The 12,458-nt window shown below is 55.8% G+C and overlaps 1 protein-coding gene across 4 annotated transcripts in view; it reads left to right on the forward strand.

Moving 5' to 3' along the window:
* EPN2 (epsin 2) overlaps positions 1-7,085 on the forward strand; it is an 88,867-nt gene extending 81,782 nt beyond the window's left edge. For 3 of the 4 annotated variants that reach the window (XM_036278379.1, XM_036278377.1, XM_036278376.1), the window contains 3 exons: positions 4-90; positions 2,072-2,287; positions 4,587-7,085. In XM_036278379.1, the coding sequence (XP_036134272.1) occupies positions 4-90; positions 2,072-2,287; positions 4,587-4,885 (602 nt within the window). In that variant the 3' untranslated portion in view covers positions 4,886-7,085. Of the gene's footprint in view, positions 1-3; positions 91-2,071; positions 2,288-4,232 lie in introns of all 4 variants that reach the window. The other variant, XM_036278378.1, reaches the window with a different exon arrangement.
* Positions 7,086-12,458: the final 5,373 nt, after the last annotated feature.

Consider the following 12,458-nt stretch of genomic DNA (forward strand, 5'->3'; position numbering starts at 1 on the left):
CAGGAGCCTTGGATCTCTTCAGGAATTTGAATGGGACAATTAAAGATGACTTTTCTGAATTTGACAACCTCCGAACTTCAAAAAAAACAGGTATGTGAAGGTGGTAGTGGTTTTCATACAGTTCTGTGCATCTATCAAGCCCAGTTATTGCAGAAATAACAACCAACTTTCAGAACCTGTCCACTTCACGCATTACCTTGGCATTCTGATCTCGGGAGTTGTGAGTGTCGAGTCGCATGGATTCACACACCGGCCAAGGGAAGTCTGGTTCAGCATTTCTTTCACCTCCTCATGCTGGGCCCACGTTCCTCTCTGGGGCACCCTGAGGCTCATGGCTGCCCTGGGCCCCCCAAGGCCAGAGTGGGCCCCCCACCTCCAGGTCTGAGCCATGGTTCCCATTCACCTTCATCTTCCCAACTTCCCACTCCCCAGAGGTGCCCACTTGCCCAGACTACCCCGGCTTTGGGCATGGACAGGGCGCCTGTGCCCCACTGCTTCTTCACCTCAGGTTGGGCTCCCGTGCAGCCACTGTCGGGCCCCTGTCCAGGAGACCCAAGTCTTCCTGTGTGCCCCTGGGCTGGGAGCCACGCAGGGTGGGGTGCAGAGAGTCTGGGCCTGGAGGGAGCAGAAGGAGAGGCCTGGGATGCACTCTTCAGACACGTCTAAGTGGAGCTGGGCAGCAGGCAGCCTCTGTCCCTCCCAGGCACACCTCGTCACACAGAGCAACATTTCTTTCTTTCCTCCCTCAGTGTCTCCCTCTTCTCCACCTCCTTCCTCTCACCTCCTCTGCCTCCCCCTGCTGCAGCCATAGGCCTGGCTGGCCCTGGTCTAAGGTATGAGCAGCCTGACCCCACTCAGCTCAGGGGGTCAGAGGCAACTTAGAATGTGCTACTTCTTGGGGTCTTTCTTGTGCTGCGTTCAGAAAGCAACAGGTTCCATGTCCCTCGCAGGCCAAAGCACAACCTAACTGTCCTTCCTGTCCCACCCTCTGCCTCCGAGAGCAGGCAGTGTGCTTGTTCCGTGAGCTTCCTGCACAGGCTTGCAAAGTGGGTCCCTGATCCAGGAGCATTCCCATTGGAGAACATCTGGAAAAGTTTATGGGAGAAAATGAAAACCGTCTATAACTCTTCCTTCCACCCTCAGCCACTGTTTCCTTCTAGTATTTTATTTTATTTTTTTAGCTTTTTAATATAGTTCAGCTCATAGTGTCAGAGTTAAATCCTGCCCCTCCCCACTTGTATGGAATAACAGATTGAGAACATTTTCTCATAACATTAAAAATTCTTGACAAAATATTCCACATCTATTTTAGTATCTCTGTATTGTCAGCAATAATTTACTTAATCTTTAACTTTTGGGAGGACATTTTAGGTTGATTTCAAGTTTTGCTAAAGTAAATAATGCTGTGGTGAACATCTTTGTGCTTAAGTCAGTGTTCACAGTTTGCATTATTTCCTGAAACTGGATTCCTAGAAATGGGATTACTGAGTGGAGAGTATGACCATTTTTAAGAACCTCTGTTCCACATTGCCACCTTGCATCTTGGCAGACCAACACATTCCCACCAGCCTGTCTCTGCACACCCTCTGTTGGCTGCATTTTAAAAAAGCATTTGCTTTCTTCTAGCTCTCAAGAAATTCATGTTCATTGTAGAAAATTTAGAAAATTAAAACATTGCAAAAATGTAAATTATCCACACCTAGCCATCAGCCCAAAATAACGTCTTACTGTGTCTGGAGGATTGTGCTGTGTATACTTTTATCCCTGCTTTCCTCCTCTGAAGTGTTGCTAAGCTCACTCTCCGCCTCATCGGTCTCCTCTGTCCCTACACTGGGCTGGGCTGTGTGGACTGTGTAACCTGCCCTGTGGCGACTCTGTTTCCAGCTTGGGGCTATTGGAAACAACACTGCAATGAACATCCCACCCTCTCTGCACAGCCCCACAGGGAATTGTGGGTCTGGGAATGTGTTTTGCTCGGGCTGCTTCCAGGGCTGGCTGGCAGCATTGTATGCTTGAGCCCTGGGACCTACGCTCCACGTTCACCATGCCTGTGTGTGTCCTTGTCTTATAGCTGAGGTGGTGGCCTCTCTGCCATCCCAAAAAAATGGAACTACGAGCCCCGACCCCTTTGAGTCTCAGTCCTTGACCATCACCTCGAGCAAGCCCAGCAGCGCCCGGAAAACACCGGAGTCCTTCCTGGGCCCCAATGCGGCCCTGGTGAACCTGGACTCGCTGGTGACCAGGCCAGCCCCGCCGGCCCAGTCCCTCAACCCTTTCTTGGCACCAGGTATGCTGTCTGTCTTCCCAGCGCGTCCCCTGGCTGTCTGCTCTTCCTGAGAGCGGGTTTGTGGTGGGCCTCCCCCCGCTGCCACCAGGGGCGCGTCCCTCTGTGCCCTCCCGGACACGTGCTCAGGCCCTGGGGCTGGGAGGTAGTGGAGCGAGTGGGACGCCTGCCAGCACTTTGGCCCTCCTTGGCCTTCAGGGGTGGACTTGAAAGCAGCTGTTCAGTTTGAGGGGAGTGAAAAACAGCCCCTTCCTTTCTTTCCATTGAGAGCACTGAGCAGAAGCTGCCCCTGGCTTGGTGCCCCAGTCAGGGAGACCCTCGAGCGGTCGCCAGTTCTGGTGGTGCTGGGGGTGGGGGGAGTGGAGTTTGCTGCCCAGCGTCCCCCGTCAGGTGGAATGTCCCTGGGCCCTTAGCTGGGCCATCTCCACCGACCCACGGACCCTCACTCCACTCCTGCTGCTGGGTTTGCTTTCCTGGGGCCAGGAACGCCACCCTCCCAGCCACTGAATTCACTCAGCCTGCTGATGGGGTCTGTCCAGAGGCCTGCTCGCCACCCTGGGGCTCCACAGGGACTGCAGGGCAAGCCCCAGCCCTTGCCTTAGTGTCGGGGTACTGGGGCCTGGCTCCACCTCCCTCTCTGTGTGCTCAGACCCTCAGCTGCACCGAGCTCCTGACGTTCCTCACGCACACACTTTCTGTTCTCTGTACCTGGAACGTCCTCCCTCTTCCAGTGGGAAGTCATATCTGTCCTCCGGCACCCAACCCAGATGACCCTCTTCCTCCAGGGAACCCTTCCTCCGGGGAACCCTTCCTCCGGGGAACCCTTCCTCCAGGGAACCCTTCCTCCGGGGAAACCTTCCACCGGGGAACCCTTCCACCGGGGAACCCTTCCTCCGGGGAACCCTTCCTCCAGGGAACCCTCCCTCCGTCCCCACAGCTCTCCCAGCAAGGCCTTGGGCTCCCCAAGGGCAGTAACTTGTCACATTCAGGGTGTTCAGCTCCAGACCCGCCCCATGAAGGGATCTGAATATCTGGACTGCTGCCCCTGATAAGACTCTGCGGAGAAGAAGCCAAGGACTTAGAGGGGCTGAGGTTGGGGACCCTCAGGCAGAGTGGGCCGTGTGGAGTGCCCTAGCCCCGCTGAACCTCGCGGTCCTGGATGGTGAAGCTCTTGCTACCCACGGGAGGTGGCTCCATGGCTCCTTGCTCCCAGGTGGAGCTGGATCAGAACCACTTCCTAAGCCAGCACCCAGAAGGGCTCCTGCCGCTTCTGCCCAGAGAGCCCCGGGAGGCCTCGGGCGTTCCCTCCGGCAGACTGTGCCTGTCGGTGTCTCCTCCAGGCTTTCGGGGAGGAGGGCTCGTCAGGGTCTTGGGCAGCTGTGCTGTCCACAAACAGGTTATGGTCCCTGGAGCTGCAGCCAAGACAGGGAGGTTTGGGCAGCCCTGCTGGATCTCCAGGGTCATTTCCCAGGCCACACAGGTGGCTCTGGGCTGTTGTCATTTGTGGGGTCCTGGCTGTAATCCTTCTAAGCTGGGGGCCCTCAAGCAAGTCACTGTCCTGCTCTGGAATCTCATTTTGGTTGCCTCTGACTGGGGGTGATCTACAAAGCCCGCCTACTAGGGTCACTGGAGGAGGGCTGGTGCAGGGACGTCGGGTGTGCCCTCCACAGGCTGGTGACCTGTTGGGGTGCCCTTGCCGGGCAGCCTTTGTGACTCGTGCTGGCAGCTCCCGTGTGTTTTGGCAGAGTATCAAGAGATGTCTTTGCTAAAAGGGGGAAAGGCTTTCTAATGTGAGATAAATTCCGGAAATACTGGGCAAGACAGAACTGCATCTGGTTCTCGATTGCAGGACTTCTCAGAGCCTTTGGGATTTCAGGGTACAGCGTGGGGACTGCCCCTCTCAAGCCACATGCTGCAGTTCCTGCCTCCCCCTTTGTTCTCTCTCCAGGAACCTGTTGTCACAGCTCTGCAAGTGGAATGAGGGAGCAGTGCCAGCTGGTGGCTGCTCAAGGAGTCTTCGGGGACCAGCCCTGAGGAGGGGTTGGAGCCCTATGAGCCTGGCTCATTCCTGGCACTGCCTGGTTTAGGCCGTGACCTTGGACAAGTCACTTGGCTTGTCCGAGTCACAGCCTTAGTTCCCTCATGCTGACAGTGGAGATTCACTCAGTCAGAGCCGTGTCTGCTGTGTGCCGTTTGGTGCTGCATAGGCTCCGCGGCCCAGGAGGGACCAGGGTGCACCCCGCCCCGGGACCTGGGAGGCGTCATTCTGATTGTCCACTGTCCCTTCCGGCTCTCTCCCCAGGTGCAGCTGCGGCTTCGGGCCCGGTCAACCCATTCCAGGTGAACCAGCCCCAGCCTCTGACACTGAACCAGCTGCGGGGAAGCCCAGTGCTGGGGACCAGCACATCCTTCGGGCCTGGCCCAGGTGTGGAGCCCCTGGCTGTGGCCTCCATGACCTCCACAGCCTCACACCCCGCCCTAGGGGCCAGCAGTTCCTCTCTGACGCCGTTAGGCCCTGCCACAATGAACACGGTGGGCAGCGTGGGCATCCCCCCATCGGCAGCGCAGGCTACTGGCACAACCAACCCTTTCCTTCTCTAGTGCCCAGGCCCGGGCCCGCAGCGGAGCAAATGCCCCGAGCACCTGTGTCCGAGGACGCCACGCAGGGACTCCCGCTGTGGAATGGTGTCTGAGAGTCGGGGTGGGGTAGGCCTTTCCGCCCGTTTCCTGTGGAAGGGTCGTCTTTATAGCCCATCCTCAGACTCGAGCGGGCGGCTCGCTGAGCGGCAGGTCCGGTGCGCAGCTCTCTGCACCTTCTGGCGCCCTGCTCGCCCACCCCAGCCTGGCCCCTGGACGCCTCCTCCCAAGTGCAGGGTGCCGGCTCCTGTGAGGACCAGCAGGCTCTCCGGGCCTCGGTTAGGGAGCAGCATCCTCACTGTCGCCCTTGCCTGGAGCTCCACCTGAGTGAGGGTCTTGAGACACTGCCTCACCAGGACTTGGGGTGGCCGCCTTGTCTTTGCCCTTCACCCCTAGCCCTGCCCACACCCAGGCAGCCCCAGGTGTGGCTGGAATGAAGTGCCGGCTCCGTTAGACCCGGACCTGTAGGGGAAGTGGTTGTGCATATTTCCCTGACTCGTGTGTGAGTTCGGAGGAAACCACCACCGTGGAACCACTGGCAGTGACCCGCTGGGGCAGCTCCCGCCTGGCCCGGGCGCGGCCCCGCACAGCTGTGCTCGTGTGTTTGCACATGTTCCGTTTAGTGCAGTTTCTCTTTGAGTTTGCAGAATTATCTAATAGTCTTTTTTTGGCTAATATTTTTATAACGTGGTTCTTATTTAACTGTCTAGTTTTGATAGAATTTACCAGGTCAGGCTGAATTAAGATATTGGCACATGTCATGTTAGTAGTTTAAATTCTCTTATTTATGGTTTTAACTCTGTAAGAAAATTTAAATAGGAAGAGACAAAAAAAATGCCTTATGGAAAAACTAAAGCAAATTCTTTATAGGAAAAATATGAGAATTTGATTACACTTAAAAGATTATGTTTATTTAAAAAAACAAAACAAAAAAAAAACCAACAGCAACAAAAAGAAACCTCTAGCCTCCAGTTGCCTTTTCCTTTAATTCCCTTTTTTGGTGAATTACCAAACTGATTGACTTTCAGCCTTTTTGGCCAGATGCTAAGAAAGAAACTATTTTTCTTACTGATATACCAGCATCAAAAAGTTAAAGAAAAAAATCTAATGTATGAATGTGACTCACCAGTGTTTATCAGCTAACTCCTCTGTAACTGAAGGCATGCATGGATTAACAGGGACTCCGTCTGCCTCGGGGATGTGAAGCGGGAGACGTCTTGGCCTGTGTGTCTGATCTCTGTCTTGATCCTCCCTCAGGATAAAGATAAGGATAACGTGGAGAAACACTTGTCTGGGGGGCAGGGGACTTCTTAGCCCCCGGCTCTCTGGGGGTCTGATGGCTGAGACAGGGTGAGGGACCAGGGCTGGCCCTGACCCACCCACCTGCTAACTCCAGACACACATCACAGACTTAAAAATCATCATCTCTTATTTTGGAGAAGAACAAAAAAATCGTTCTCACACAGGATAGAATTTAACAAACATGCATTACTGTTACCTCCCTCCGCCCACTTCCTCTTGTCCTCACCCTACCCACCACTATAAAAAGTATTAGGTCATGAACTAAAGACCAGAAAAGACTTGCTTCTCCCCAGGAAAGTGACATTTCCCCTGAACCCTGTGTCTGGTCAGCTTGCCTCACATTCCACCGTGGATTCCTTAACTCTGCTAACAGAAGGGCAGCTGATCTCTGGTGGTCCCTCTGAGCAGGGACGGGCCCCTCTGGGCGCAGGAGAGGACCTGCCAGGAGTCATGCGGGCTGCAGCCCATTCAGACTGCCCTCCCGTCCCTTCTGTTTCCGCGTCCTGGGCCCACTGTGGGCTCCAAAGGCTACTTCTGGCCTCTTGGAGCCTGGGGGTGGGTGGAGGCAGTGGACTCAGGCAGGGTGCTTCCCAGGCCGGTGCGGCCTGGCCACCAGCCGGTCAGACTACACTCGGCTGCTTGGGTCGGTGCTGCTTCTCTAACAGTCGGTCCCTCCTGCAGTGCAGCCCCCAGGCCGCCCAGACGCCCGCCCCCAGCACAGGCACCTTGGCCCCACTGCCCGCTGCACTGATCTGGAAGCCACCAGCCGTGGCCACGCCTGCTGTCCACGTGCCGTCACATTCCCTTCTGGCAGGCACTCTGGTGGGGGTCACCAAGCCATTTCCTCACTCCCAGGGTCCGGTAGCTGGTTTTGAACTTGTGTTCACTATTGATACTTATTTACTGTATAAATATAATTTATCATTTGTATCATGATGTGGTCTCTGGCTCTGTCCTTCCCCCCTCCCCATCTTCATCAATCCCACGACTGGAGATGGGTGAGCAGGCTAGGGAGCCAGGCCCTGCCTGGAACCAAGTGTGGCCTGTGGTCGACAAGGCCACCGACTGGCCTGATGGCTGAGTGAGCCTCTGGGTGTCCAGGGAGGAGGGGCTGGGGAGCAGCCTTGGGGACACTGAGCCGCGGTCTGCCAGCACAGAGCGGAGGGGCTGGCCCTAGTCCTTCGTCCTTCACTGCGGACTTGCCGGGCTGTGCGTCCACGCCACCAGATAGCCGCTGCTTCCCAAGCCACCCAGCGGCCTGCTCACTCTTGAGGGCGTGATTGTCACGGGCACTGGCTGTCGGGTGGCTGCTGCAGCTTGACTGTGGCAACAGCTAACTGGTACAGGGGCCTGTCCCCTCTCGGAACCCGTGATCAGAGGGGAGTAGTGTTTCACTTGTGGGAGAGTGTGCAGCAAATGCAGCGATGTGCAGAGGGAGACAAAGATGGAAAGGCGGTGAGGGAGGCGCAAGGTGGGCCTGCAGCTGCCCTGGGAGGCCCAAGCTCCAGCGCCCCTCGGGGGCTGCCCTGCCACCCACCTCCTGTCACAGCCCTGGCTCCTTGTACTCACTCAGGGAGCAGGACTGAGCAGGGTCCCTGGGGACGCTTTGCCAGAGCCTGGAGCAGCCGAGGGTTTTCTCAGCATGTGAGTGCCCCAGGGTGCTCCTGACTGGGCAGCTTTCCAGGCAGGGATGGGGCTCCAGCTGCTTTCATCTTGGGACATCGCCACCTTCTACACACAGCCTACAAGGTTGAGCAGGGAAGTGGATGAGCAGAGCAGGAAGTGGGTGAGATTTCTTAGGGGCCAGGCCTGCAGGTACGTGACTTCCACTTCTGTCAACACCAGGACTGGCCTCGGATCCACGTAGGTCCAGGGCAGAGAGGAAATGCAGGCTTCCTCTGCACCCAGGTGCCTGGAAATGGGTTTGGTTAGCTGTGGCCAGTCTGTCACGTGGCCCTCTCGCCAGCAGATACTTCACTCTTTCTTACACATGTCATATCCCCTCCCAAGGGAGGCACCCTTGGGTCCCATCCAATCATTCACCTCTAGAATCATGAGAAATAATAAATGCTGGTTAAGCTACAAAGGCTGGGGGTGGTTTGTTAACAGCAGTAGGTAAGGGGCACACACCATCCTTCCCTAGATGAAAGCCCGCCTTCCCCCATGCTTTTCAGCCTGATGGGAGCCCCTGTGAGGTCATTTGGAATAGTGGTGCAGGCCTGCGGTTTACCAGAAGGCCGAGCTACTTGTCCAGTGAGAAGTTTCACTAGGCCTCTGTGGCTCAAAGCGCTCTTCAGTTTTACCCTTACCATGTGAGTCCTACAAAGTTTCCTCTTCCAACCTTTTGATGCCAAATATTTTTGGGTTCTCTGTTTCTTGTCATTTCAGCTTGCAAACTGGCCAGTTCTGTCCTGAGCGAGTCTCCTTACTGGGATAGCTTCCCAGAGAGGCCCGCACACCACGCCTCCACGCAGCTCCCCTTCCCCGGGAGCGGGTCCCGGGCACGCAGCCTGCTCCCGGTTAGCACTGCAGTCTCACCCAAGCTCAATGGGATAGGCTTGTCCTGCTGTCCGGCGTTCTGTCTGCCTTCTGCCTGCCTGCCACCCACCTGCCTGCCAAGCCAATACACATCTGCTTATTTTGTTTTGGTTACAGCAGAAACCCACTCTTGATACCAATTTCCATATCAGAACAGAACAGGTTCCACAGGAACAAATAAACCCCAAACGTGCTGTGGCTGAATGCAATGTTTCTCACTCACAAAATGCCCATTGGGGATGGTTTCCGGCAGCTCCCTTGTGATGTGCCATCCTTAGCACCTGGCCTCAGGTGCCCTAGGAAAGGAAGAGAGCGTCGCTCTGGAAGATTTTAAATTGGTCAGATCCATACGTGGTGAACATCCTTTCAACCCTTTTCTTAGCCAGCTAGTCACAGGGACCCACTTAGATGCAGGGCCTGGGAGTGCAGTCTTCCCACAAGCCCAGGACGGGAGGTGGTCTGGTGGCACACAGCCTTGTCCCGGGAGTGAACAGCAACGGGTGGGCTTGGGGCCATGTGCCATGGCCGTTCATGTCAATGGTCAGATCGCACCCTCTCCCGCTCCCCAGGCACAAACACCCCCTCGGCCATGCAGCTCCTCACTGTACCACTCTGCTGCCTGCCCTGAGAAGAGGCAGAGGGAGCTTTCTGAGGTGCTGGGGACATTCTGCACCTGATTGGGGCTTGGGCGTGCCTTTGTCAAAACTGCAGGTAGCCCAGCAGGTGTGGCTCAGTGCTTGAGCATGGACCCATGGACCCAGGCACCAAGAGGTCGCCGGTTCAGTTCCCAGTCAGGGGCACCTGCCCAGGTTGTGGGCCAGATCCCCAGTGAGGATCATGCAGGAGGTGGCCTATTGATGTTCTCTCTCATCCGTGTTTTTCTCTCTCTCCCCCTCTCCCTTCCTCTCTCTCTAAAAAAAAAGGGGGGAGGGATTAAAAAAAAAGACAACTCTGCATGTCGTGCACTAAAGGTTTATGCATTTCATTGTATGTAAATACACCTCAAAAGAAAAAAAAACCCAAAGCAAGCAATAAATTCCAATTAACGAGAAGCATGCAGGAGGTGTACTAATGTCAAAGATTTATTTTGAAATGCACTAAAAATAGGGTGGTTGAAGGACAGATGAGCTGGGCAGATACGAAAACACTGATGGGAGACTGAACGGTCGGCATGTGGGTGCTCACTATAGACATAGTTCAACTTCTCTGTGTTTAAACATTTTAATAATAAAATGTTGAAAAATTAAAAATTACACAGAAGAGGGTTATTTTATTTTTTTATTTTTATCCTTGCCCTTTGATATTTTTCTATCTTCAGATAGAGTAGGAGGGAGGGAGAGAAACATCTATGTGAAAGGGACACATCGACTGGTTGCCTCTTGCACGACCTCACCAGGGCCAGGGACAAACTACAACTGAGGTACGTGCCCTTGACTGGAATTGAAGCCGCGACTCATCAGCCCGCAGGCCGACGCTCTGACCGCAGAGCCGAACCGGCCAGGGCTCCACATAAGCAGGCTAAATCGCTATGTCAAAGGTGCTGACAGACACACCTGGAACCTGGAACTTGCACAGGGACTCTGTGGGCCGGGCCGGGAGCCAACTGGCACAGGGAGGCGAAGAAGTGGACAGAACTCAGTCACGTGGCGCCGCAATGGGAGGGGCAGCGTGTCTTCTGCGTGGCTGCTCCACGATGTCAGCACGCGTGGAGGCTGAGGGCCAGGGTCCTGCAGAGGGGCGCATCGGAGGCGCTGTGGGAGCGCACCCTCGGGAAGGCAGAGGGCGTGAGGCCTCCGGGAGGGCGTGGCGGCGGTAGGCGAGGGAGCAGAGCCCTCCGTTTCCTCTTCCTCACGAGCACTGCAGGTGAGGGGCAAAGGGACCGCAAGTCTGACGGCAAAGGTGTGAGTGAGTTTTCTGAGCTGCGTGAGGGGATGGCTGAGGGAATGGGGACCGCCTGGCAGAGTTCTGAGGGAGATCTGGCCACGGACACCGCGGAGGCAGTCCCCAGGCTGGCCGCTGGCCAGGCCCGGGCCCTCAGCAGAGGCTCTGGGTTTCCCCAGGACTGAGGCTGGCCAGGCGGGGCGGGGGAGCGGCCGAAGCGGGTGTGCTGTAAGCCTGGCTGCACAGGGCTGATCCCCACCTGCAAGGCAGGGGGCCCTGGGAGGACGCCTGCTGGCCGGGTGGGCCTGTCCCGGGAGGGCCTCCAGCGGGCGCCGCCGGGACCCTCGACGCGCAGCCCCTGGCACTCGGTCAGGGGCTGGCCTTTTCCCTTAGGCAGCCAACACAATAGCTGTCCAGTGTGATGAATCAAAATTATATATTTTTTTTGTCAGATCGGCAAAAAACATATTTCTTGGTGTGCCACAGAATTCTAGTAGTTTAGGCACGCCATGAGACGAGAGGGCTGGAAGTCGCTGTCACAGAGAACAGGACTCTCTCCTTTCAAAATGGATGCACGGGGCCAAGCCAGCACCTCACTGGAAAGCAAAGGGAAGCCCCACTGTCCTGAGGAGGTCGCTCCCTCTGACACCCAGCGCAGCTGACCGAGACCCCGGCTCTTAGACCCTGGCCGAGTCTGATGTACGTGCCTGTCCTCGTGTCCTGAGATGGCCTAGCACAGTCCACTGCTTTAGGCAAATGCACCCTGAAGCCTGCCTGTCCCCTTCGCAAGGCCCGGGCAGGCTGCGAGCATGATCAGACCAGGGGGCCGCCCATCCCTCTGGGACTGGCACCTCAGGGGGGAGCTGTTGCTCTGATACATGAGCACAGTGACCTGCATAGGACAACCGGGTGATCATTACTCCGATGACGGCCCTACTCATGAAAGCGTGGCTCCGGGGAGGGCCTGGGTCCCCTGGAAGGCGATTGGAAGGCTTCCACCGGGTCTAAGATCAGCCAGGGCCCTGGCCGGGTGGCTGAGATGGGAGTGATGTCCCATGCACCAGAAGGCCGTGGGTTTGACTCCTGGTCAGAGCACATACCTAGGTTGTGGGTTCAATCCCTGTTCAGGGCATGTAGGGAGGCAAGAGATGAATGTCTCTCTCTCACATCGATGTTTCTCTCTCTCCCCCTTCCTCCCTCTCTAAAAGTAAAATAAATAAAACCAGCCTGCAGAGCACCACATGATGGAAGGCACTTTCCTGGGAGCATAGAGAAAAACAGACTTTAATTGAGCTCTCCAGCCATCTTTATAGTGAATCTGCAGCCACGTTTGGAAAAAGTGCATAAATAACCGTGACTTCTAAACTGGGCAGGGAGGAGAGGAAAGAGGGCTGGCGGTCAGTCCAAAGCGGTGGTCGGTGGCTCCGAGGACCCGGATGGAATGCACCGACTGCACACCGGGAGGGAAAGCTTGGGTGCACATTTCAGAGACAACGCAGTCGTTGGGCACAAGAAACAGGCTCTGACTATGGGTGGTTATTGAAGGGCACAGGTCAAGTTCATTGCAAGGGAGAAGGCTGAGGGAAGCCCAGCTGCAGGAAGGATCATCCACATGGTCGACGATGTTGCCATGAACAGCTAGCTGGAGGAAAAAGCAAGGCAGTCATGTCTTTGGAAGACAACAGAAGTTCACAGATAGCTGGGCATCAGGGGAGCAGGAAATGCTCACAGGGAGCAAGGACACAAACTCCATTTCTTTTTTTTTTTTTACCCTTACCCAAGGACATTTTTCCATTTTTGTTGTTGTTGTTCAGGT

Source organism: Molossus molossus, unplaced genomic scaffold, assembly GCF_014108415.1.
Source record: "Molossus molossus isolate mMolMol1 unplaced genomic scaffold, mMolMol1.p scaffold_m16_p_27, whole genome shotgun sequence".
Taxonomy (NCBI): domain Eukaryota; kingdom Metazoa; phylum Chordata; class Mammalia; order Chiroptera; family Molossidae; genus Molossus; species Molossus molossus.